The 27,029-nt window shown below is 46.7% G+C and overlaps 1 protein-coding gene and 1 long non-coding RNA gene across 2 annotated transcripts; one reads left to right on the top strand and one right to left on the bottom strand.

The window, feature by feature from the left end:
- Positions 1 to 4,544: 4,544 nt before the first annotated feature.
- Positions 4,545 to 23,319, top strand: LOC134433100 (uncharacterized). Its single transcript, XR_010031494.1, has 4 exons — positions 4,545 to 4,655; positions 9,737 to 13,218; positions 13,300 to 13,460; positions 23,205 to 23,319. It is a non-coding gene; the product is annotated as an uncharacterized LOC134433100 (long non-coding RNA).
- On the bottom strand, positions 16,582 to 26,907 carry INSIG1 (insulin induced gene 1). Its single transcript, XM_063181928.1, has 6 exons — positions 26,794 to 26,907; positions 26,133 to 26,545; positions 23,347 to 23,471; positions 22,097 to 22,263; positions 21,494 to 21,593; positions 16,582 to 18,840 (listed from the first exon to the last, which is right to left on the bottom strand). The coding sequence occupies exons 2-6, from the start codon at positions 26,527 to 26,529 to the stop codon at positions 18,811 to 18,813; spliced, it is 819 nt and encodes a 272-aa protein (XP_063037998.1). The 5' UTR covers positions 26,530 to 26,545; positions 26,794 to 26,907; the 3' UTR covers positions 16,582 to 18,810.
- Between the last annotated feature and the right edge of the window lie 122 nt (positions 26,908 to 27,029).

The following is a 27,029-nucleotide window of genomic DNA, read 5'->3' as shown; positions in this document are numbered from 1 at the left end:
ATTCACTGGCGGGGTGCAGAATTTAAATAGAATTTTCTCTTGTCCCAGTTACACAAAGTCAGCCTGATTGTCCCATTCCCTATGCTGGTGTAAAGTGGGAGTAATTCCAGTCCTGAGGCTGGGATTTACAGCTCATTGGAGGGACAGATACCACAGGAGGCATCACATGAAAACTGCTCCAGGCAGCAGCTCTCAGCCCTGGTGAGCTGGGTCACAGACACAGAGAATGGTTCAGGTCAGGACCTTAAAAATCATCTTGTTCCAGCCCCCTGCCATGGGCAGGGACACCTTCCACTAGATCAGGCTGCTCAAAGCCCCATCCAAACTGTCCTGGATGGGATGGGGCATGCACATCTTCTCTGGGCAACTTGTTTCAATGTCCCTCCACTCTGATAGTGAAGAATTTCTTTATATTATCCAATCTAAACCTGTCCTCTTTCAGTTTAAAGCCATTCCCCTTTGTCCTAGCACTACCTGCCCGTGTAGAAAGGTCCTCACTGCATGAGCAGCACTTTCCTTCTAATGTGAAAACCGACACGGATGCAATTCAAATTTAATTTTTTCAAGCATGTTTTGTGGCCTAGCTTTCTGTACCAGCATGTTTGGGGGCAGGGAATGCAGAAAGTGTAAGAGTCAGTGCTGCAGAATCGTGACCCTGCATGGGTAATGCTTTATGGTGCTCACCTCCCACCACTTCTCCCATGGAGCAATCAGAGCACCCACTTGCCTTTCCAGTCTTTCAAATCTCTCACGACTTTGGGGTTCACAGACCAGAATCATTGCTGTGCAGTGGCAGTTTTGTGACAGGCAAATCTGGCTGATTCCAGGGCAAGGGTGCTGTCCCAAAACAAATGGTGTTCTTCTAGGAATGCTTTTGTTCTGGGAGTGAAACTGTGGCTCCTGTTCAGAGACATCTTCTGCAGCAGCTGAGCCCAGAGACAGGAAGAGCTGAACCCTGCAAAGTGATGTGAATCTGCTGCTGCTGCTCAGCCCTGGCCACTTGTTCCAGCACTCAAAGTCAGCCATCTGCTGGGGGGAAATTCTGGTGCACCCTGCACTCAATGAACTTCCCTTTCTCCTTAGGATTGTTCCCCAAAACACGTAAAATACCCCAGAAATGGTGCCAGGCTTTACTTGCACACCCAGGCAATATGGCTCGTCATTTATGCACTTAAAAAGCACCAACACAAACACTTCTGTGATATTATGGGATTTTCATGACAGAGATGTTTGTTCTGGTTTCTGTTCAGCTTTGGGGAAGTGGAGCAGAGCCCAGAGCTGTTCCTCACTGCCTGTGGCTCTTCCAAGAGGGAGCTCAGACCCTCAGCCAGGCTTCCCTCCTCTTGACTTGAGATTTGCAATCAGAGCAATTCCTCTGACTTCAGAGAGCTGCTGCTCATTTCCAAACATATGCTTAGGAATATAATCAGGCTTACAAATCTCCACTGACGGCAGAGCCGAGTGCCAGCTTCCCTCAACAAGTAATGCAAAACACTGCCAGCTACCCAAAGCTCAAAAAAACCCCAAAACGAGCACAGTCATGGCCTCCTCCTTGGAAATTGACATTTTATGAGCAGGATTGGAAATCTGTGGGTGCTTTGGTGCTGTGAGAACGTGATGGACCTGCAGAAAGGCAGTTATTGTGTTATTGTGGCACTGCTCTGCAGCCTGTGGGATAGAGCTGGCATAGGGCAGGAGGGTCTCTGCAAATAACCAAACCCAAGGGAGAGATAGTGGGGCTTTCACCAGCAACACCCAAAGCACAGCTCACAGGAGCTGAGGGCTTCTCCCACCCTGCCCTGAGCAGCCCATTTCAGCTCCAGTGCCAGCAAAGGGTGTCTCTGTGCTCATCCTCCCACAGGAGAGGCAGATGCAGGAATAAACTCCTGACACTGCTCAACATCACAGTGCTCCAGACACATCTCTGCTGATGGGAACGGTGGGGACTGTCAATAAACTGACTCATCTGCTGCCTGGCTGCTGCTGGAGCTGGAGGAAACAGTGCTCAAACTTTTGTCAAAGCTGCAGACACGCTAGGCAGGATTTAGCCCAGTGTCTCCACGTTGGGCTGTACGTGTGAGTGAAGCAGAGCTGAGGTTAGCAGAGACTGGTGCCACTGGGATGGGTCTGGGACACTCCTGTGGGGATGGCAGATGTCACCAGGAGCCGACAACAGACCAATGCTCCTCTGCACCAGGTTGAGGAGGGCTTCACATGGGCAGCACAGAGGCCAGGTTCATGTAAATGCCCACATCCAGACACCAGCATTTGCAGATCCAGTCTTTTCCAGTTGTCCCCCTGTCTGTGTTGTTCCTCAGAAGACTGTTCTGGCCATTTGGGCTCCAGATATCAGCAAGGACATACAATGGAGAGATCAGGAAATGTCTCCTGGTGGAAGACATCAGATTAAGAAAGGAGAAAATGCTTGAGGAAGGATGGAGTTTAAGATGATTATAAAAAAACTAGAAAATTGTGATGGCCCTCTCTGACTATTTCTCCCTTCAATGCCTGGCCACTGTTCCCAGCCTCTCTGGCGGTGCCCATCTCCAGAACAACAACAAATTCTTATCTTATTCAAAATTTGAGAAAAAAACCTATGGAAATGTTAAATCATCCATGTGAACCTTGGGAGCAGTGGAGTGGTTCTGCTCTGTGCAAAATCTCAAGGAAAAATTCATAAATTCAAACCCTCCGGGACCATTGATGGTGGGTGGACATCTCTGGGGTTGCTGTTGATGATTGCTGCCCCAAGATGTGCAGTCTCTGTCTCTGCACAACTGAAGAATGAGTCTGAACTCTTCACTTTTCAGTCTTGAGGTTGTTTATTAATTCTTATCTATAAAATTTTCTTTCTGCCCAGCCAAGATCTGCCCAGCAGGGCAGCCACAGGCACTCTGACCGCCCCTGAGTTGGTGTTGTCCTTTTATACTGCAAACTACATATAACATATTTACACTTAATTCCCAATACCTATCACCTATGTTAGACAGTGCACTTCTACTCTAAACCAATCCCAAAGTGCCAACATCACTGCAGAAAATGGAGAACAAGAAGAAGAAAGAAGGACTAGACACGCCCAGATTCTTCCATCTTGTCCCCATAACCCCCATACCAAAAATCCTAAAATCTACATTTTCACCCTGTGATCATTTTGTTATTACACTATTCAAACCTGTGTGACTTTCACGTCCTCACACAAAGTAGGCAACTCGCTCCAAGGGTCCAAATCAAATCCCCAGGTGTTCTGGGCAGCATGCAAGGTCTCTGAACCCCCTGATGGGGTCCTCGGCAACTCTGGACACCCAGAGGGATGCGCTGAGTTCCGACAGACATCCGTTCAGTCCAGGCTCACTGAGATGGCTACAGCAGTAAAAATGCACTAGAAACAGCACTAAAAGCAGCACAGCACCATACAAATCCAGTGGCAGAGGTGGCAAAACCCATGCCAGCTCTCTGGCTGCACTGGCACCTACCTGCATGAGGCCAAGCACATCAGCACCTCCAGAAGGAGCAGGGCTGGCAGCACCAGGGTCCTGGCTGGGTGACCAAACCTCGGGGCACCCCGTGGCCCACCCAGCCCTACTGTACATCCCCCGTGTGTCCTCTGTGCCCCTGCTCTCTGCAGAGGAAAATGGAACTTGCCTTTTGTCTGGCAGGGGTCAGACAGAGCCGGTTTGTTCGATAAAGCTTTAACGCTTTGTGAACACGCAGAAAAGCTCAACCCGGGGCCCTTTGACAATCCCCATTGTTTTGTGCCTAAAAAAAAAAAAAAAAAAAAAAAAAAGAAAGAAAAAAAAAAAGGAAGGGAAAAAAAATAAAGAAAGGCTGGTTCGATTTAAAACACCAAGTTCATGGCATTTCAAAGAGAAATGATACACAGTGTATGGATTTGTGTGATACGGGGAGATAAAGCTAGGAATAAAATGCCAGGCAGGAGCATTACAAATGCTGCTCTCGGGGGTGAGCCTGGTATTTTGCCATCTGATTATTTTAAGTGGTTTCCTTTTCTGCAGCAAAATCTCTGGCATTAGCTTCACATCCCAACGCAGCGTTTGGGGCAAAGTCTGGGGAAGGAAAAGGTGTGAAAAAAGATGAAAGAGTGAGTGATACTTTGCCCTGATGTCTGTCGTGCCTGGGAAATGGCACGTAGATGTGTGTACGGTCCGCTTCAGCCACACTGGGCTTCATTGTCTGCTAAATTCATAAGCCACGTAATGCATCAGTTGCCAAGCAAAGCTGGGATATGGGAACCCTCCCTGCAGTTTATCTAAGGACTGAAATAAAATAAAATTAAAAAAGAAAAAAAAAAAAGTGGACTCCTGAAAGAATCATATGAGCTGGCACGGAGGTCAGTTGATTGAATATTTCATTTATTGAACGTGCGGTTGCCAAAATAAATAACTCGGGCAGGAAAGCAGTAGTCAGGAAATTGAATGTGGGGTGGTTTTTGTGTGTCTCTGGCGAAGTTTCCCTTGAGTGATTTCCTTTGGAGGCCGCTGCTGCTGCCCGCGGAGCGCATCCCGCTCCTCCGGCTCCTCGGGCGGCCCCGCTCCTCCCCGCCAGCCCGCATCCACCCGCCAGCACAACAAAAATGTGCCGTTTCACTGTCCCTATAATGCACAGAGGAAATAGGATTAGGTCCAAATAGCGGCAAGGTAAGCAGGATTAATGGCTGGCTTAAATAAACTCCGCCGTCCCTTACAAGGCTGCGGGATATTGTTTCCGCCCGGCTGTGCTGCGTGCCAGGCAGCGCTGCCGTGCCCACGAGGTGCACGTGGAGATAAGGCTGGGGGCATGTTGGGAATTTAGATCGCTTTGTGGGATTGTTTTTCCTTTTGTTTTCAATAAGAAACCTGAGTTTTGCGGTTTTGAGGCGATGGAACCTCCCGGTGGGAGAGAGGGGAGAGAAGGATGGAAGGGCGAAGGGTTGAAAGGATGGAGGCGCGGAAGGATGGAGGGATGGGGAGAAGGAGGGATGGGAAGGATGCAGGGATGAAGGGATGCAGCCTTTGTGAACGCCTCTTGCCCCCTGGCGTCCCCTCGCTGCAAGGACAGCCGGGGACACCGGGGAGGGCACCGGGGACACCGGGAGGGCACCGGGGACAGGGGGAGGTCGCCACGGGCCGTCTCTGTCTCTCATCGCCTCTTTCCCCAAAACCCGACCAACAAATCCAGCCAAACCGACGCGAGAGACACTCCCGTGCAAAACTTGTTTCTCCCTCTCCAAAACACCTCCTAAAAATAAAGATCCTGCCCAGTTCTTCAAAAGCAGTTTGAAGAGCAGGAAAAAAAAATGTGTAAAAAATTTAAAGAGTTGGTTGCTAGGAAGGGAGTGTGGTGGCTTTTTTGGCATTTCTATCCTCTTTTGCTCAGTCTCAGTTTCAGCTGGCAGACCAGGATCTGTGTGGTTGCCTCCATTAAATCTGTTTCTCATTGCAGGCTGACAAGGTTTTAAAAAGGTTCCTAATGACCGATACAGGTTGGCATCGCAGCCGAGTTTTGTAATTAAACGTTACTGAGCAGCAGCAGAAGCTGGGGATAAATGTCAAGGTGCTTTTTCTTTTTTTTTTCTTTTTTCTTTTATTTTTTTTTTTTTTTTTTTGCGATTTTCGGAGGAGAGTCTGGATCTGTCACACGGAAATTGCAACTGCCAAAACAATCTACCAGGAGCACATCAATAAAAATAACTTCCACATACTTCCCCAGCGAGCCAAGGAAATGACACTCAGTGGCTGTCGATGCTGAGGATCTCCCAAATCCCCCAAAAAGCTGCAATTACCGACGGCCCCGGCAAATGCCCCGTCCCGCTGCGGCAGGACCCGCTCGATGCAGCCTGCACTCGTTAAATTGAATTTTACCGAGAAATGATGCTCGGTTGGCAAATTGACGGTAGGGAAATAAAAGAGGGAAAAAGAGAAGGATAAATGTGAGAGTTTTTGTGTGCTGGGGGAGAAGCGTCAGGGCAGGAGATCTGCGGTGGCAGCGAGATGCGGGCACTGCAATGGGATGCTCGGGAGGGCGCCCAGCTGGGGGTGTCCAGCCGGTCCCGGTGCCAATCCCTGACCCAAACCCGCAGTGCCCTGCCAAACCCAGGCAGCAAACTTGCCTGGTGTTTGTCTTCCCGTCTCTCTTCTGACTTTGTTGCTTTTTCTTTTTGATTTTTATTTTTCTCCTCCTTCCCTTCCCTTCCCTTCCCTTCCCTTCCCTTCCCTTCCCTTCCCTTCCCTTCCCTTCCCTTCCCTTCCCTTCCCTTCCCTTCCCTTCCCTTCCCTTCCCTTCCCTTCCCTTCCCTTCCCTTCCCTTCCCTTCCCTTCCCTTCCCTTCCCTTCCCTTCCCTTCCCTTCCCTTCCCTTCCCCCATTCTCCCATTCCCGCATCCCCCTGGAATTCCGCGCTTCCCCCGCCCATTCCTGCGCTATCCCCGTTTATTCCCGCGCTGTCCCCGCACGGGATCGCCCCAAAACCCCATGAATTTATCTGAGTTTATCCCAAAGGGCATTAAACCATCTCCGGAGCGCGGGCCCGGCTTCATCCATATGCATGCGGAAAGTTTCGCGTGTGTGTGTGTGTGTGTGTGCGCGCGTGTGCGAAAATTGCGAAGTTAAATATTTGTTTTTAATTTTCTGGCTCAAAAATTTTAACTAAGAGGCGGGATTCCGGCCGCTCTAATGTGCTTGCATAAATGGCTTTGTTATTACTGCTTTCCTGCTAAAACAACATTCGCTCCTGGCCCCGACTCGCGGTGTTGGGGATCCGGGCAGGCTCTGCCATCCGGGGTGGAGGAGCCGAGCGGCGGCACCCGCGCATCCCGCCCGCGCCCGCGCAAATTAACCCGCCGCGGCCTCCCATCAGCTTTTAATTAGATTTCCTGATTATACACGTGTTTAAAGGACAAGATTGCATGTTTATGGAGGGAGATTTCCTCGGGAGTCTATTTGATTAAACGTATTTACAATAACTCCGGTGGTTAAACATTGTCACATTTTAAGGGACGGTTTAATGGAAGTGTGATTTTTCAGACGGGGAAAAAGTTGCAGAGAATGGCCCGCTCCAGCCTGCCCCGGGGCTCGGATTTTATTATTTATTTATATAATTTTTATTACTTTGTTTTATTTATTTATATTTATATTTTATTTTATTTTATTTTTTATATATTTTATTTTATTTTATATATTTTATTTTATTTTATTTTACTTTATTTTTATTTTATTTATTATTTATTTTATTTTATTTTTTATTTTTATATTTATTTTTAATTCTTTAAAAATTTTATTTTACTTTTTTTTTTTCTATCTTCTTTTATTTCCATTAGTCATTACAGCAAATAAACCACGGAACCCGGGGCCGGTGGCCCTACAGCCAGACAAAAGGGTGAGAGAGCCGGGGGGAGCCCCCCGGGCTGGGGGTGGGTGCTGCTCCTCAGGGCTTAAATCGTTTGCTGCGCAGCAGGAGGGGCTTTATTTTTTTAATGGTATTTTTTTTTTAGTTTTATTTTTAATTTTTTGGGTTTTTTGGGGGGGCACCATTTCTCACTGATTCTCACACTCCTGCCCCAAAAAGGTGCGGAGGACGCGGGGCATGGAGCGTCCATGCAGAGCCGGACACCGGGCCCCGACAGCACCGCTCTGCCCTGGGCTGCACACGCTCTTCCTCCTCCTCCTCCTCCTCCTCCTCCTCCTCCTGCCCTCGGAGGCGGCCGGGCCAGGTCCTGCCGGGGGCACAGAAACCACTCCGAACTTCCACCCCTGACACTCTGCTGTGCCATCCCAAACTTATTGATGTGACACTCTGCTGTGACATCCACCAGCTAATATATATATATATATATATATATATATTTAATTTCCCCTCTAGGTGTATAATTTCATAATGGAGAAGAATTTTTACCTCTTTTTGATTTTTTTTTTTCTAATGAGGGAAGCTCCATCTGAGAACACATCTCTCTTTTTGTCTTGCTTATTAGATACAATTTAACATAAAATGCCTGTTATAATTACTGATTATACAAGGGATCCCTTGTTTTTACAAGCTACTAACAGGATTAGCTAACAAGTGCTGGATTTCAAATTAACCATAAACATTACGCTGGAATTAATTTCATTGCGCTGGAGAGGAGGGAAGGTGTGGATTTGGGGATGAGGGCATGCAGTGATTCCGGAGCCTTTTGCCCAGAATCGCTTTTTCTTGCCCAAGCTGTACACGCTGGGCAGCAGCATTGCCCCTGTAAAGCCTATGAAGGCACTGTTTTAATTATAAAAAAAATTATAAAAATAGATCAAATGGAAAAAAAATCCCGTCTAAAGCGTTGTCTTGGGAGGGTTGGGGTGCCCTGATCCATCCTGGGGCAGAGCAGCAGCTCAGCCTCCTCCTGCCCGTGTCCTTCTCCCTGCCACAGGAAATGGAGGGCTATAAAAAACCCCATTACAGATGAGTTAATTACTGCTAATTGGAAAAGGGACCTCCCCTTCACAAAATCACCACAAAAGAGCATTTAAAAATAATCCGAGGGGGGAAAAAAAACCCCGAAAAACCACAACAGCATAATGAAGCTTTTGAGTGAAGGACCTCATGCCATCATTGCCGAGGAGGGAAATTCCCGCAGCTCCGGTCGAGCCCTGCTCTCCTCGCACACCCATGGTCTGTGTGAGCTCCGAGCAGCCCTGGCTGGAGCCACGGCTTCCTTCTGCATGGAAATCAGCTTTTCCTGGCCACGGGGCACCTGGAGGGGCTCCCCAAGCACAGGGGACAGCGCTGCAGGGCAGGGGCGCCTCTCCATCCCTCCTGCCAGAGCCGCTGCTCCTCGCTGCTTCCCATCCTTCCACCAGAGCTCCGGCTCCTCAGGCCTGGCAGAAAAATAAATCCTTTTAATGAGTCAAATAATTTTGGACACAAGAAATTTTCTCCCCCTCTCCTTTTGTAATTAGAGCTGGCCGCGTGTCTAAAATGATCTGCTTTCCAGAGGGAAACAATAATTGAATTGTTGGGTGTCTCCCGAGCTTTGCAGGGCTCCGGGAAGGCTGCGGGGGAAGCGGAGCCGCTCTCTCGTTAGTGCCTGCAATGAGAGCGAGACACCCTCGAATTCAATTACGCCGCTCCTCCAGGAACCCTGATAATTATAACGTCAAGTTGTTTTTTAAAATTTCATAATTATGCTTTAGGATCCTTGTGTGGATGTTTGGGAACGCTCCTGCCCAGCCCCAACCCCTCCTCTTTGCTTCAGCACTGTCTGTGCTGCCGCGGCATTGCTCTGTCCCTGCACCCAAGGGTGCCCGGGGTGCTGTGTCCCTCTCCATGCCTGAGCAGAGCCCTCGTCTGCTCTGTGCCACTGGACAGCCCTCCCGAGTGCCACACGGCGCCAGGGAGCTGGTGGCACATCCCTGTGTCAGGAGCTGGTGGCACATCCCTGTGCCATGGAGCTGGTGGCACATCTCTGTACCAGAGGGCACATCTCTGTGTCAGGTCTCCTGCCTGCAAAATTGATTCCCATGCTGAAATATTCCAGAAGAGCATCAGGGAGAAGTAGGTAGGAGAAACCAGTTGCAGAAAGTTTTGTGTTCAGCTGGTGAAGAGACAGGTGTCCAGGGTCCTCAGAGGGGTGACATTTGGGACATGCCAGGTGCTGCTGGGGACCTTAGCAGTGGGGTGCCACCTAGGAGCTCTGCCTATGCTCAGGTTGGCATTTCACCTACACCAATGAAATGTTAAAATACTGAAAATCTTTCCCATTCCTTTTGCAGGCGGAAATGGAAAGCTTGGAGGGGAGTGACACACCACTGGCAATGCCATGCAAGCTTGGCCGGGGAGCAGCATTACATTTCAAGGGTAGTTGAGTTATTTCCTGGCTCTGTTTAGAAAAGTGGCTCAGACTTTTACACTCCTGCTGAAATGAGAGAGCTGTGAGCCTGTCCTGCTGCAGAGCCCTGGCTCAGGGCTGCTTCTCTCCCCTGCCCTCACCATGGCCCTGCTGCAGACCCTCTGTGCCCTGCTGGACACGTGCCCTGGGAAGTGGCTGCCCAGGATTGGTTTGTGCAGACACCAGCTCTGCCTCTGCTGGATGGAGACCTGGCTGCACAGCGCTCTTTGAGGTGTTAAGGGAAGGAGGTTCTTCTCCAAGACAAGAGACTGAGAATTTGAACAATGGCAGAAGAGCAAGAAGATCAAATGGAAGGAATGTGGAAGAATCATGATCACTATGAGCTACTTCTGTGAGGAGACGGTGAGCAGGAAATGGTGAGCAGAAAAGGCAAACCCAGTCAGACTCTGTTAGTGCACAGCTATTGCAGCACAATCTGTTTTCCAGGTGTGTGCTAAAATCCCAGCATCCTACTGTCAGAGAGATTTGTGGTATTCTGGTTTGGTTCTCCTCACCAAAGCTGAATGGGACCCAAGAATGTCCCAGAGTTTCATCCAGCCCAGCTTCCAGTGCCAAATCATGAAGGGTCTGTGGTGTGGGCTCATTTTGCAGAGCTCCTTGCTGTGCTGGACCAGGGGCCTTGCACAGAGGGCTCTGCTGTGTGTTGGCCATGTCCGTTTTTCTGTAGAGAGAGAAACTGGCCATGTCTCCAGCTCTCTGTATCCAGCAAAGAATTGCAAAGCACAAGCAGCAGCAGGCCTGGTGTTCTCCTCTCCTGCCCCACAGTCACTGCCAGGAAAGCCTGACAGCCTCAGGCAGAAAGCTGGTTAATCAAATAGTAACCACCCAGCAGCACCAAGACTGGCTGGTGACTCCAGAATAAACTTATTTTGATCCTGCATCTTGCACAGCTTCTGAGCTTCCACCCAGCTCCTGAGGAGGCTGCTGCTCCCCCTGCCTTTGTGGTGCACATTGCTGTCTGGCCAAGGAGCAGAAGATGAAGAGTTTGTCTGTTATTTGCAGGTCAGGGCCCCCTCTAAGAGTTGTGGCACTGGGACAGGAGAGCAGAGAGGAATTCACAATGACTGGGCTGATTTCAGACTGGGAATAGATTCGCTTTTCATTCTCTCAGACAAGCAATTAGAGCTGTCTCCCCAAGCAGTTCCCACCCAGCAAGGAGTTCCAAAATATGAAAATTCTTCCCTTTCATATTATTTTCCAGATGTTCAGTCTTCACTTCCCTTTATTAATGCTTCTTTTGCCAGGGTGATTCATTTAACAATTAGCTAAGGCATAGGGTGGAGCAGCTGTTACAGATATTACCTGTGCCTCTGAGGCAAAGCTTCTTACTGTTGTTTTTTATCCATCTCTCCTTTCCTTCTAGGCCTTTAATAACCTGTAAGAATTATCTTTAAATTAGTGGGAAGCTCTGATTCCTCAACCAGGTCAACAGATGGCTCACTTGGACTTGCCTTCAATTAAGCAGGTAGAACATGCCCAAGGAGCAGGCAGACAAATGCAGCTGCTCCTTCCCCAAATCCCACTGCAGATCTGATGGGAATTATTCACCAGTTCCTGTGTGAGGGTACTTGTTCCATTGACCTCAGAACTTTGCATTCAAACTTCCATCACCTGGCTGCACCTTCCAGGAGAGTGATCCTTCCCATGACAATGAGTTGTGGGTGTGATGATGCTGAGGTACCTGAGCATTGCTGGCTTCATGGTCTCCTTGCAATGTTTGATTGTTGGGAAAAATGCCCAAACCCTAGTTTTTCTCATCATAAGCACTGATGGATGTCTTTTATTCCCATATAAGTGGAGATTGAAAGTGGGGTTCAAACCTTGAGCCTCCGGCTGTTTTGTTTGGGATGAGAGGAAGCAGCCTCAAGTGAAGCCAGAGGAAGTTTAGATTGGATATTAGGAAAAAATTCTTTTCCTTAAGGGCTGTCAAGGAGTGGAACAGGCTGCCCAGGGCAATGATGGAGTCACCATCCCTGGAGGTCTCTATGAGATGTGTAGATGAGGCACTTAGGGGCAGGATTCAAGTGATGGACTTGGCAGTGCTGGGTTACCAGCAGGACTCTATGACCTTAAATGTAATACCAGTGAAAGTGATCCTGTGATTCTGAGATGTCTCACATCCTCTCTGTGGTCTTCAGCTGCCACTTTTGGAGGCTGTGTGTCTCCTGTGCCAAATCCACCAGTCTATAGGGGTGCCTTTGAATACCCTGGGGTGTCTCCAATTATGGGAATGTTTATCCTTTGCAGCTGAGTTTCACCAAGAGAATCACGAATCCCCAGGTTGTACCTTCAATCTGTGTCAAGTACAGACTCATTTGTGCTGTGGTACGACTCCCATCCCACCAGCACCACAAGTTGTGGGAGTACAGGTGGAATAAAAGCTAAACAGTGGCAGCAGGATCTGCCCTGGTGATACCAGGTGTTTGCTTTGCATGAAAAGACCAAACAATTGCTAAAATTCTGAGTAAAATTCTGAGTAAACTGATCATGATTGGTTATGCTGTTAGACACCATTACTATCTTCTCCCATTCAGCTGATAACTCAGGTGCTTACGACTGAATGTGGCTCTTTTGCTGATGTTTTTATTCACTCTTACTCAACTGTTCCAGCAAGGTGCTTGGAAGGTGACCTGTGGGAGGTTTGGTAGGAGGATTATTCATGTCTGACCTCCAGCCCTCAGCAGTGACAGTCTCTGCAGCCCTGCTATGGCTGGGAGCAGAGCTCCAGCCCTGGAGCTGCTCGTGATGCTCAGCACATCTCCAGCCCCACTGGCTGCACCTGTGCTGCAGCTCAGCTCAGCTGTGTTTGAATCCTTTCTGGGGTGAGGATGTCACTGACTGCACTGTCTGTGTGCTGCAGCCAAGCAAGGAGAAATGTTGCAAAGAATTTCCCTGCTGCAGAGCTCTGCACAGAAATAAATCAGCTCTGCTTGTCTGGACAAGGTCTCTGCTGCCCAAAGAGCCCCTGGAGTTTTGATTTTTGCCCTGTTTATGTTGCTAGAGCTGGGTATGTCAGCAGGGTATGTATTCCTGGGGATTTTTCTTTAGCCCAAGCTCTGCATCTCCAGAGATTTCTGGACTATGCTGTCTGATCCTTGCAGGGCAAAATTTGGAGTGGTTTGATCGATGCTGGCAGGGATGTGTTGCACCTTCTTCTTTCATCAGTTCATGTCACCTCTTCCAGCAGCCCAGGAGCAGCAGATTTCCTGGAGAAATCAGATGCAGCAGCAGCTCATCCCTGCAGCACAGCCCCACACAGTGCCCAGGCTCTGTGCTACAAGGTCCTGGTGCAAGAGCTCAGCAGCTCAGACCCCTCCAGCCTGGGCCATCAGCTGCACACCAGGGGTGAGCAGGGATCACAGACAGCTTCTCTTGCTTTTGGATGACATCTGTTCAAGTGATGGCCAGCATTAAACTCATCAGCAGCTGGGTTTTTTTTTTTGTAACACAGGTATTAAAACCTGAGTGATGGCTTCTAGGATGCAGAGCTATCCCATCTCCAGGTGCTGCTGCTCAAAACCCCTGCAGCCTCCAGTGCCACATGGCAGTGACACAGCTGGCACTGCAAAGCTGCTCTTCTGAGCCAGGTGAGGAAAACGTGGGTTTGTTTGGATTGTTTTGATTGTTTTAAACATAAAATTTACACCTCCCCAAATGGAATTGTCAGAACAAGGCAGAGCTCTGCAGAACAGCACAGCTCCTTGCTTGCTCCCCCAGGTGCTGAGATGGGGATGCTAGTCCTTCCAGCAGGCTGACTTTTTATTGTAGAAAGAGTTTCTGACAGAAACAGGCAAGAAAACAGGAAAAAAACCCCAATCTTTGAATAAGTTCTGAGTAACATCTGAGAATGAAAAGGTGCAGACAGGGCAGCATGCAAACTGCAGATCCAGCACATGGACCTGCTGCCTTCCAAGCCCTTATTGGGGTGGCAGAGAGGAAGATGAGGTCTGAAAGATGATGGAGTATAAAGCCTAGAGAAGCTGTTTAAACAACAAAGGGCAGGAAGAAAGTTATTATCCTGGGCCAGAAAATAAAAGATTGATGAGGGTAGTGCATAAGCAAGGTGATACCTAAAGTGATCAGAAATTTTTTGAAAAACCTTTTTATTGGGCCAAAAAATGCAGATTTATTAAAACAAAAGATAATTCCTACACCAACACATTCTTATATATTTCTGCAACATTAAAATAACGCGGAAGAACATTTGGAAATTGAAATTTCTCATTTCATTTTTATAAAAAAGAGTGGTTTAGGTGTTTGAAGAGGTGAGGCATTGCACTGTCAGACAACTTGGAGCACTTTTCAAAGGTCAGAAACTTGGAGCACTTTTCAAAGGTCAGTGCATGTCAGGGTGGTAACAAGTGCTCCAGCTGACCCAAACTGTGTGCTTGGTGATTTTATCTAGCACAGCTTGCTCAGAGAAGCTGTGGATGCCCCATCCCTGGCAGTGCTCAGGGCCAGGCTGGATGGGGCTTGGAGCAACCCGGGACATCTCTGCCATGGCAGAGGGGGAGTTGGAACCAGATGGTCCTTAAGGTCCCACCCCAAACATTTTTATGATTCCATGATCTCTCCAGTGTCATGAAACTCAAAATGCAGCCAGAATTTCCGAAGCCCTTCTGTCTTAAAGAACTCCATAGTCACATGTGAACAACTTATATTTCCCCAGGAGCATCTCAGTGAGCCCTTCTGTCACTGGATGTGATCTTGACTCACCTCTGAATCCAGGTTAATTTATTTCCATTTTTTGGCCTCTACTCTAAGACACCTTGAAAAGGATGAACTCCTTGTGCATTTATATGAGTGTGAGACACAGAGCCTCCCCTTCCCAGCCCCAACCCAAGGGACACTCACCTGGCTGCCAGAGGGAGCCCCATGCCAGCTACTGAGCTGGGAGAAAATGCTGCAGCTGTGTTGAATTTCTGCTGAATTGCAGCTGATGTTTTAATTCTTAGAAAACAGCAAGTTCATGTAACCTCTGTAGCACTTCTCTGATATTTAATAAAAGTGTAATAGCAGTCAAGCTACTGAACACACAAAGAAGACAATGAAATAGAGAAGGCATAATTTGCAGCTGAATAAAAGAATTCACTGACTAAAATTCAGCAAAGCTCTGACCTTTTATGTGTTTTTGGGTAGTAATGCATTATTTATAGGAATTATTGTATGTACTTTGAATTCTGTGTTTGAAAGTTAACTGGAGCAGGCCAGAAGCACCATCACAAATCTACAGACTCTCTTGTCACACAGCCAGCCTCACATGAGGCTTTATGGAATATGAAATTCATCTGTCCCCATTTGCAGCCCATGAAGGCACAACATTATCAATGCACAATGTAAGAATTTAAACACATGATGACTCCAAACTATGCATGGGGCAGCTCCTGTGGTATTTCACTGGCCAGAAAGATCATCTTTATCTCCCTATAGGAGCCCTTCTTGGCCTTTCAGCTGAAAGCAACCGCTATCACCCACAGCTCTCACCTATATGCTTTGTTCAATTAATCAAGCATGTAATGCTTTGTTCTCATGAATTTTGGAGCTACTCTGATGTGCAGTAAAGGCAATTGAGACCTAATTTCATTATGCATCTCAATATGTTCCTGCTGCATTCAGAGAACAGACCATGGGCCCTCCTGTGGCTAATTTAGCACCTGCAAATCCCCATGATTAAAGCCAAAGGCTGCACAAGCCACAGGATGGATCTGCAGGAATATGCACACGTCAAATCATCCCACTTGCTGGGAAGAGCAGTTGTTTTTTCCTTTATAAACTTTGTACACCTGTTCCTGACTCAAAAGGAGACCATCATGCTTTAGTTCTCCAAGACCAGGCTGAGTCTCACAACCTTTTATTTATATATATATATATATATGTATGTATGTATGTATATGTGTATATATGTATATATATATATATGTATATATATATGTGTGCATATTCACATACATAAAACATGTATTTAATTCCTTTTCACAAAATTTGAGTGCAATTTCAGGGAAATCAATGTACCTGGAGAACGTGGACCATCAGATTGGAGCTGATAACACCTCCTCAGCTGCTACACTGAAGTTAAACACAGGCTATTCCAGCTAAAGTAGTTAAGAAATTTTAAGTTAAGAAAGGCAGTTAACCTGCCTAATGAAGGTTTCTTCAGCTAAGCCACTGAAAATTGACCAAAAAGTCATTCTACATTTCCACTGAAAATGCAGCAACTTCTAGAAGTCTAAAATAGGCATTTAAGTGCAGTAAAATTGAAGACTTTTGGTCTAAATTTGTGAGCTGCTATTAGAGCTGCTTAGCCTTAGCAGCTCATTCTTAGCTTGCACTCTTCAAGATGCTTCAGACTTCAGTAACCACTGCTGCACACAACCAAACCACAGCAGGAATTTGCATGCTTACCCTGCCCCCTCCATATTTTGTTTCAGATTATGAATTTCAGCATTTTGGAAGACAATGGCAGGAAGATTGTGTACTTTAAGGCACAAAACCACGACACACTTACTCTGCTTTCCTGCTATACAGTAGCAAGGCTGTTTTTCAACTGTACAACCCCTGCTGAAGCTGATCTTGCCAAGTTCAGTTTAGGATTTTTTTTTTTTAAACCACTGCATATGCATGACTGAATATTTGTTATGCAACCATAACAACTGTCCTTTTCAAGAAAGATTCCTGCATAATGCCAGCACAGAGAGTCCAAGGCAAACATGGTTTGATCTTAAAACTTTAATAGTAAAAAAAGTGTAAAACCAAACACACCGCTGAAAACTTACCAGTAAGAACGAGAATTTAAGTGTTCAAATTCAGAGTAGTGCAAGTTTCCTTCACTCCCCTCCCCACCTCTTCCAAACTTAAATCACTTTGGTTAAGATACTCAGAAGTATTGGCAACAAACGAACTTTTGACTTATGTTTTTGGCTGTATTATTTCTAACAGGTACAGATTTAGTTTCAATCTTTATAAATAAATCAGAGATACTTCTCTCTCAAATATCCATAGAGATCACTGCCAGCTTTACTCACATCTGGTTTCATAACATTTTGAAAAGGGTTTCAAGATGGTTACAAAGCTCTATCTCCAGCAAGGCAGCAGCTCCTTAAACAGTTGATCTGAATCTGTCCCAATCTCTTCAAGTAGTTCTATAAAATTTCACTATTTAGGTTTTGAACATTTGAGGATGGATCTTATATCAATGAAATTACTTTTGATTTACACCAAAGTAAGGTTAGAATTGGGGTCTGCTCTGCAGTATAGACTTTGTGCTAAACTTTTGTTGCTAGCATTCCCTTAGAAGAGTGAAAACAGCCAGAACAGAAACCTCACCTCAACTTCTGTTTTGATGGTTCAACCTTTAACTGAAGCCTCTAACTATAACTGAAACCATGTAAGATTGGAAAAGAACACAACAAAAAAAAAATTGCATAATACAAAAAGGCAAATCCATAAAAGTTTACAAGTACACCATAACCACAAAATTGGGAGTATTTCTAAAAATTTGGGTTCAATGTAAGATACAACAAAACTAGCTTTACTAGTTAAATAAATTATTGCTCCATTTGACTCCATGCAGCATTGAAATGAACTCAGAACCCTTTTCTCTTGAATCTCTCATAAGAAATGATCGATATTGAAGAGAACTCGAGGCTCAGACTTACTGTACATTGCACTTCAACTTTTAAGACCTAATACTTGCTATTTAGGTCTCCTGTGGCCTAAGCTATCAAACGAATACGTTGTGCTCACCAGAACTATGTATTAAGAAACACCAAATGTTTAATGTAGTGACATAAGCACTTTTTGTTTTTAAGAAGGCAATCACAGATTGCAAGTTCTATAGGGTTGTGTAAAAACAAGTAGTGATCTCTTTCAGAAACTGAACTGAGAACACAAGCTGTTTGCTGTTCTTCACATACAGTTTAAATCACATTTGAGGCCCAATTCTGTTTCTCATCATTTCAGTCCAAACACAGATTCAAAGGACAGCTCTAGGAGGAAATGACAAATCAAAGAACTTGGAGGCACGTGCTAAATGGCCAAGCACTGACATGGAATGCATGGTTTTTCAGTGACATCAGACATTTGAGATATTTAAGATGTCCTTTGGTGAGACACTGAAGCAAGGTCTATTATTAAGCAGGCACAGTCACACACACAGAGATTTCTTACTGAATTGTGGCCAGAGCTTGATTCTTGCAAATCTAACTGCAAGCCTCAGGAGTAATGAAATTTCCAGTTGGAATCTCTTGATAAAGGTTCACATTTGAACAAGATTGTCTCCTGTGCTTACTTCTCATACTGAAGTAATTTAGAAATTCCAAACTAGGGCTTTCAGCCTCTCATCCCCAAACCCTCTCCACCGTCAAAGACAGAAACTTAATGCAGCATTACAAGAAAGGGCATGATTCCTTCATAAGACTCCTAAAAGCATTAGTGCAATGCCTTTAATCTGTTTTGATCACTCTTATTTTTAAATAACCCTATTTTTTAAAGACTTGGATAAATACTATTCCTATTAAACCTTACTTCATCATTGTTAAGCACCATCGATCTACTTCCTTTGGGCACTGATACAAGAGCTTGTAATTAAATTTCAGTTTCAAGGCTTTAAAACATGGCAGCTGATTCAATAACTTACAGTGGAATCTAATACTTGGAAAACTGCCACTTAGCCTGAACAGTTGTATGCACTTGGTGTTAAACTCTTCCAGAGAACAGCCATATGCAAATGCTTATGTGGTAAATTGGGGTAAGATTTCAAGATAAGCAGTTAATTTCACTTGGCTACTCTAAGAGTGGATAAATTTTTTTTCCCCACAAGTCATTTGTGCAGTGAGCCCATAAAGAGATTATTTCTTCTAAATAATCTTCAGTTTTAGAAAGGAACACATCTTCATAAAGTTGCTTTCACACTGGCACCGGGTATTCTTCTTCAAAGGCTTAGTCATTGTGTGGTTTCTCTGGAATACCCTATGGATAAAAAACATCAAACACATGTTAGGTTTTAATGCCATCTGATAAGTGACTACATTATGCAGTATTTTCAATTATTAAATAGTAAAGTAACTCCAGTTAGGCTGGCAATGACCTAGAGAGCATGGCTTATTTTAAAAGCTTAACAAGGACGTGCTCCCTAACTGTGGACAAAAAAAAAAAAAATCACTATGGGTGTTTGTTGCCTCAATCAGTGCCTCTGAAAAATCCATCTGCCAATTGCATTTCTTTCTATAAGACTTTGTTATCTCTCCTCTCTATCTCAGTTTATTTCTTAGCAGAAGGCACTCAATGCTTCACTTAACTGACATTAATTCAGTTTAAACAGCCCTTTTTTAAACTGCCTTTAACCACAAGCTACTTCATTTTCCAGTCAAAGCCTGGTATCAGAGACTTACTCATTTCTTCCTAACTCTCTTTTCTAGTATGGAATGCAGCAATATGTCACTACAAGACATTTAACCCATTTTTCTTTGAAACAAAGCTTGTAACTTGTTATCTTTCTGAGGTCAAAATGCAAATATATTTTCAAGTACTGAATGCATTCTCAGTTCTCCAGCCTCTAGCACTAGTACACAATAGATATTTGTGAGGCCCAAGTTCTGAATACCACATTAATTTGTCAGATGCTGAGAAAGATGGTTACAGCTCAAAAATGAAGTGTTGCCACCCACTTAACCCAGCTGATGAGCACTGACTGAGCAACTCTAGGTGTCAGAATGAGCAGAAAGAACTGATGGCAGCAGCAGCATCTTCACATCTTCTTTTGCTATAAAACCTACTAAAAGAAAACACTGGACTTCATCCTCAAGCTGGTGGCAAAGAAATCCCAACAAGCCAAACAAAACCCCAAAGTCTCTGCTAACAGCAAGTCTGCTGAAAGGTCACACTGCACTTTGGGAGCTCCCTTGAAATCCAGTGACTGGAAAGCAGCAAGGATCTCCCAGCTAACATTTATCAGCATGGGAGGAGAGGTCTCAGGGACACTTTTCATTTCTAACTGGAAAATCGAGACAGGGGCTGAGGAAGAAGCAAAGCAACTTTACTTCATTAATTTCCACAGGTGCCCCCTTCTACTCTGGAAATATCTGTCACATGCATCAAACAGCTCAGGGGCTGCAGCACAATATAGCCAGAGAAATAACTGTTTAATTCAAGTATGGGTTAAAAAATTGCTACATTCCATCTTCCTGCCACAACCACAATGGCTGACAAAACAGACTGGGACTTCTGAATTACCTCTATAGAAGAAAGATGTGGTTGACTGGATTACAGACTCTACTTCTTGGGAATTCCAGCACACAGTGCTACACAATGACTCGTAGAAGTCTTCCTATGAAAATGCTGCACTTCCCCAAATTTTTCCTGACTAAGTAATGGCAATGTAAAACACATGAGAACACACCTCTAAATAACCAGAATGAAAAACTCTGCATTGCCAACTTTCCACTTTCTTTATAAGAAAGATGACAAGATCGACAGGAAAGCAGCAGGCAGGATCCAGGCCGATTTTAACTAACTCAGGTGAGATGCCAGGTGAAACAATAGTAAAGGAAAAGGTTCTATGTGTCTAAATTCATTTTAGCTCTTTCTTTAAGGCTGCCTTCCTCCTTTGTTTTCTAACAGGAGCAGCAGAGCAACTGGAAAGCACTGTGTGAAATACAGAACTGTAGCATAAAACCAACTATAATTTTATTTTGAGACTCTGCTGCAATACCAAAGCTTCAACAGAATTCAGTTAATGTATGGTTTCCACTTGATGTGAGTGGCAAATTTAAAAAGAGAAATTATGCTGCCTCTTCCCTCCATACATGTAGTCCTAAATAAACCCAAATGCTGATTGCATGCATCAGTGAGATTTGAAAGGGGAGTGGTGAACTTGTGTTTTAAAAATCCTCAAATGCCCTTCAGTAAAAATTGAAGGCACCTAAACCACAGCAGCCTTAGGAAAGTTAACTTGAAGGGTGTTTTCCAGGATATAGGACTTGCATAGCAAGGAAGACAGAAGTTAAATCAACATAATATTAATTATTATTATCCATCAGTGTCAGAACACATTTCACAACCAAGCCTCAGGCTGATGTGCACACACACAGCCACGTTTACTCTTCAGTGTGCCACAAGGAAATAATTCCTTAAGAACCTGGCAAACAAGACAGCAATTTATATTATCCTTTTATATATGGAGTGATACTTGAATCATGTCTGAAGTAACCAGCAAGAGAATATTTGATTTTGGAGCAGTGGAATTTGATGCTATATAGGGACATTTCCCTATATATACTTTTGTGCATGAATAATTAGAGAAAGCCCAGCAGTGTCTCAGTTCTCCAGCTACCCTAAATGTTAATTATAAATACTGATGGAGCAGGAGCAATGTACTGATTCCAGTCTTATTTTGGCTGCCACTGGAAAAAGTTAAAAACAAAAGATATTCAAACACTTACTAAGACAATACCCACTCTACTGGCAACACAGGTTGTCTGCTTACAGCTCAGCTCTCAGGAATACATCTATTTAACTCTGACAGTTTGTGAGTCATACCCTTCAAGGCATAGTTTATTCTTGGACTAACAACAATGGAAGGCATTTGGATTGTTAAGGAAACTACTAATTATGCAGTAATTACCATAGCCAGCTGGCGTCCTATGTTTCCTACAGTCACACCTCCTGAGAAAAATATACATGGAAGCCAAGAACGAATGTAAAGGAAATCTGGGGATGTATACCTAGTGAAGAAAAGGGAACAAGTTAGAAAGTTAGAGACAAGTAATTTTCATCATCTTACATGCTCTTAACCAGATGCTACAGAACTCTCTCCCCTGGGCTTAAACAAAAAAACCCCCAAAAAACAAAAAACAAAAAAAGGCTGTAACAGTGGGGATAGAAACTCTTAATTTGGGAGACCAAATCAAGTCTGTAAACTTCACAAGCTTCTAAATGCCCTTGTTCTAGCCAGTAAAGTTTAGAAATTCACTCTGCTGAGAGCCAGCAGAAGTTCAGTTTTCTGAGGTGTTACTATTTCACCACACATCCCAATCCCAGTGCTCCCCACCTTCCACCCACAGTTCAGTCTGGGCATTTGGAACAACTGGACCACTACCTTACACAAACAAAAACATCTTCTTACAAATATGTGCTAAAGATATTAACAACTAAATTCCAGTTCATGTGCACCCATGCTTTTAGTTAAGACAAGAGAATTGAAATAGTATTTTAGCAGCTAACTTACTGATAAACACCATTATATACAAGAAACTGGGTTATCAGTGTTGCTACAAAGGCTATTGTTATTCCAAGTCCGAGACCACTTCTTGAACGATCAAATGTCCACCAAAGCCCCAGTGATAAGGCTGCCAGAGTCAGGGACAGCTGGATGTTGTTTGCAAAGTCTAATTTCTGGAAAAAGATGTTAAGGACAGTGCTTTTTAAGTCTGTAGACATCCTGTGACCAAAACTGAACAAGCGAGCACAACTCTCTGTCTTTAAACACAATACATTTTAAGATTTGGTTTTCAGACCTGCCAAGCAATCACAGCCCTTGTTAACTCTGACTGGAGCATGACCGCAAAGTCAACATCAATTTTTGTCACACTGAGCATCTAGAGAATAGGTTACATTTTGAAACATTTAACTTTGATGGATTTTTGTCTCAAGTAACCTAAGTGAGCCGGATTACCCAGGTTTTCTGCTCAAGCCACCATATTTTTAATAAAAAGAACACATTTTGTGCTTTTCACTATCACATCACTAGTTAGTTGTGTTAACTTTTAGATGTGGACAAGATGTAGATTAAAACAACACAGCTTACACTGTTATGCTTGCAGTTATAGAAGACATACCTCAATATCAGTGAGCTGTGTTACACATCTTACAGTAGCCACTGCAGCCTACAGCAGGTCTCACAGTGATATATGGTCTCTTCAAGCCAGGTCTTATAAGCTCTTGGAGATTTACATCCCACCCAAGATAGCTCAGCTACCTTAGAAGGCATAAATTCAGGTGGATGGCTTCTGTGGCAGCATTGGAAACAGAAAGTTTTAATAAAAGTCAAAATAACAAAACTCTTTACAGAGAAAATCCAAAGCCGGGTGCAAGAGGTTCTTGCTCCTGGTAAAACACCCCACAAAAGCCATTGGTTCCTTTGTTCTCTTCTTTTTCTAGTTAATTGCTTAGGCAGGACTTTTTGGCTCCTATCCAATTTGCTATCCTTAAGTTTGAGGTGAAGCCCCTCAGGTCCTATGAGGAGCCTTTTTTTACCTCATCGAGGAGAGAAACTTCTGGGCTTTTTTTTTTCCTGTTTTAGGAGACAAAGGAGAGTTTTGTCACTCCGTCAACAGGGGGCACATTCCTATATCGCAGACGTTCTCTTCCAGCAGCACCACCCCTATCTTGGCAATCCTGCCCCAGACCCCAGAGAGTGGCAGAGCCAGTTTGCTGAGCCCAGAGCAAGCCCAGGGAGCAAACGCTACTGAAGGATACAGCACTGGCGTGGTTGATGCCCACGAAGACGGCGATGCAGCGCATGACGCTGGCCCACTCCCGCTTGAACTTGTGGGGCTCCCCGAGGTGGCTGTCGATGCAGGGGTACAGCAGGCCAACCACAGCTGCAAGAGAAGGAACAACACTTGCACCAGCTGCCAGGCAAGGATTACTCCAATATTGCTAAATATCAGCTTGGCATGAAAGTGCTTGAGAAAGCAGTGAGGTGCTGATCACACTGCTGTAAGCCTGATGAGAAAAAGACAATTAACACCTGCCTTTTCTACTTTAAAGAAGTAAAAGCCCAGCTCTTTGAACCTTTAAATATATATTGCATTGTTAAGGTTATCTGACTTGAAGCTCCTTTTGTTTAAAGAGATTTGTCACTTGACATCCTGAGCAAAGGCTTGTACCAATAAAAGCAAAGCACAATAAAAGCTTTGCCAGGAGTGGAATCTGTGTTCATTGCTCACGTGCAGGGCTGACAGCTTTATGAACATGATTCATCAGCTGTGAATCAGGCCCTGAATTAAATATTTGCATGGACTTAAAAGTTTATTAGCAGAGCTGCTTTCTCTCCTTCTGCTGGGCTGTAAGTCAGCCCAGGGCTCCTGTCCATGTCAGATGGATTTTGATACCAAACAGAAGCAGAGATGAACTGAAACAAGCAGCTGCCATCGGTCTATTTATATCAGGGAAAAATAGATACTCACACAATTAACCAGACAAAGTTTATCTCCATAAAGCATTTTTCAGCCTTTATCAGTCTGAAAGTTGATAGAAGAAAAACATTGGGTAGTGTTAGCTCAGTTGCTGGCAAGAACACCAGAGTTTCATTCTTCTAAGGACTGCAACTCCCTGAGTTGTCACCAGCTCCAGGGTTAGACATGCTGCTTTTACTGAGTGCAACTTCTATGTTTATTAATTTCCTTTCCTGCTCTTTTTTTAATCCCTTAAACTCCTCAGAGTAAGAAATGCTATGTTAAGAAGGTTACAGAACATACTATTCCAAGACAGATGTGTTCTGAAACAGCTTCACTGCTCTGATGCCAGCTACCAGGACTCTTGCCTTATGGTAACAGCTAAATTCCAAAGTTTAATCCAACTGTGACAGGACTATGAGAACTCTCACTGGAGAATATCCCAGGCCAGCCTTTAATGAACCCTTAATGTTCATCCTTTAATGTTCATCCATTAATGAACACAGTTCATTATTCATTTGAGTTTACAGTTCATCATTCATACCCCCTTCACTGTGTGATACAAACAGACATCACATAACTGCATGAAACAAAAATATGCAGGAGTTGTTTGAAGTATTTTCAATGCAAATTAAAAACCATTACAGTGGGTTTATTTCCTAAAATTTAACTTCTTTTTAATCCTCCAACCCTTCACCAAAACTTTGTCTAGACATGGACTGGGGGGTTATGAATGATAAACCACGAAGTATGTGCCAGCTGCTGTGACAATCACACCATGGCCTGAGCCTTCTGTGCCCAGCAGTGGGCAAGGGACAGGCAGGGACAGCAGGCAGGGGCCAGGCAGGTGACAGGGCACAGTTAGGTGACAGGAGCAGCAGGCAAGGTGCTGAGAGCAAGCAGGTGATGGGGGCAGCAGGCAAGGGGCAGGCAGGTGACAGGGGACAGACAGGTGACAGGGGCAAGGGACAACAAGAGGGCAGCTGGCAGGGGCAGTGGGCAAGGGGCACTGGGCAGGGGCTAGACTGGTGACAGGGGTGGGGGCCAGGCCAGTCACTTTTTAAACTGATTATCATGCCCCATATATTGCCTGGTAGAACATCATCATGTTATTTTAAGTCACTGGATGATAAATAATAAATCATCTCACTTCTAGATTTTTCGGTAGGAGTAGCACAAGCACATTTGTACAACTGTCTTTGAGAACAAATTCAAAGCCTTAGCAATGAATTTGCAGTAGAAGGGCTGGTGACAGGGCTCGGTTGGGGCTCTGTGGGACCCGGGCCGGTGACAGGGCTTGGCTGGGGCTCTGTGGGGCCCAGGTCGGTGACAGGGCTCGGCTGGGGCTCTGTGGGGCCCAGGCCGGTGACAGGGCTCGGCTGGGGCTCTGTGGGGTCCGGGCTGGTGACAGGGCTCGGCTGGGGCTCTGTGGGGCTCTGTGGGGCCCAGGCCGGTGACAGGGCTCTGTGGGGCCCGGGCCGGTGACAGGGCTCGGCTGGGGCTCTGTGGGGCTCTGTGGGGCCCAGGCCGGTGACAGGGCTCTGTGGGGCCCGGGCCGGTGACAGGGCTCGGCTGGGGCTCTGTGGGGGCTCTGTGGGGCCCGGGCCGGTGACAGGGCCGCGCGCGCCGCCGCACGTGACTTCCTTGTTGTGGCCCAGCCCGTGGCCAGTCGCGGGCGCAGCCAATGGCGAGCGCCGCCCGCCACTCACCAGTTCGGCGGCAGCCAATGGGCGGCGGGGGGGCGGGGCCGACACGCGGCGGAGCGGGGCGGGGGCAGCGCGGGAGCCCCGCGCGGGGCGGGCGGCACCGGGAGCGGCGGGAACGCCGCGGTCACCCCGAGCCCGAGCCCCGCTTCCAGCCAGGGACACCCCCCGATTCACCCGCGCACCGGCTCAAAACCGGCCCTGAGAGACGCGGGGATGGAGCCGAGCGTGCATCCTCCCAAAAGGCCGAGCTCGCATCACTCGCTGCCGGATGGGAATGCGGGGTTCCCGCGCGCACGGGTCGCGCATTCAGCCCCACCGCCTCTCCTCCACGAGAGGATAAGGAAAAGCCCAAAATCACCCGTGGAGGTCAGCGACTCACCTGCTGCTGTGCCGCAGCACGGGGGCACCCACCAGGCGGAGGAGAAGAGAGTAGAAATCACTTCGTCAGGGAACAAAGTCACATTCCGCTGGATCTGCAGCAAGTTCAGCACCAGGGCCATGAAAGCACCCACGACGAAGAGCACCACGCTCCTCTGCACCAGGTGCTGACTCCAGTTCAAGGTGCTGCTGGTGCTGCTGGCGGTGCTGCTGGCGCTGGAGGTGCTGGGGCTGCGAGCTGCGCGACCCACCAGCGGCAGCGAGGGGCTCGGCACGGAGGAGCTCAGCATCTCGCCCACCTTGGCGGCCAGCCCCGCCGCCGTGCCCCCCAGCTGGCTCCTGTGCCTTCCTCTGGCAGTGCCGGAACAGCTCCAGGCGCAGCTCTCCAACCTGGGCATTGGCTCCTCCGGACACCTGAAACACACGCACGGACACACACGCTAGTAAAGCCCCCAGCAACGGGTCAGGCCGGCGCCTCCCTCCGCCGCATCCTCCAGCGCCGCCCGGGCTCCAGAGGCGCCGGGGGATGCGGGGTGATCCCGGGGCTGCTCCGCCTCGTCCCCACGGGAGGACACGGACCCCGGCCCGCGACCCCCGCGGGGGCAGGGCTCGCCCCCTACCCGGGCCCGTCCGTCTGTCCCCGCGTCCCGCCGCCCGCTCACCTCGGGATGGGCTGGGGGAGCTGCGCCGCTCCGCCGCCTGCCTACCGGCTGCGCTCCGCCAGCCCGCGCCCCGGGGAAGGTTTATAAACCCCGAGCCGCGGATGTCACGTTACCCGCCGCCGACCTACCCGCGGCCGCAGGCAGCGCCGGGCCCGCCGCTCCGCTCCGCGCCGCCGCCCCGCCCGTCCCCGCCCGTCCCCGCCCGTCCCCTCCCCGCCGGGCGGCGCGAGCGCCGG

Source organism: Melospiza melodia, chromosome 1 (assembly GCF_035770615.1).
Source record: "Melospiza melodia melodia isolate bMelMel2 chromosome 1, bMelMel2.pri, whole genome shotgun sequence".
NCBI lineage: Eukaryota > Metazoa > Chordata > Aves > Passeriformes > Passerellidae > Melospiza > Melospiza melodia.
Note: the sequence above shows the minus strand (reverse complement) of the source record. Positions and strands in the feature narration are given on the sequence as shown.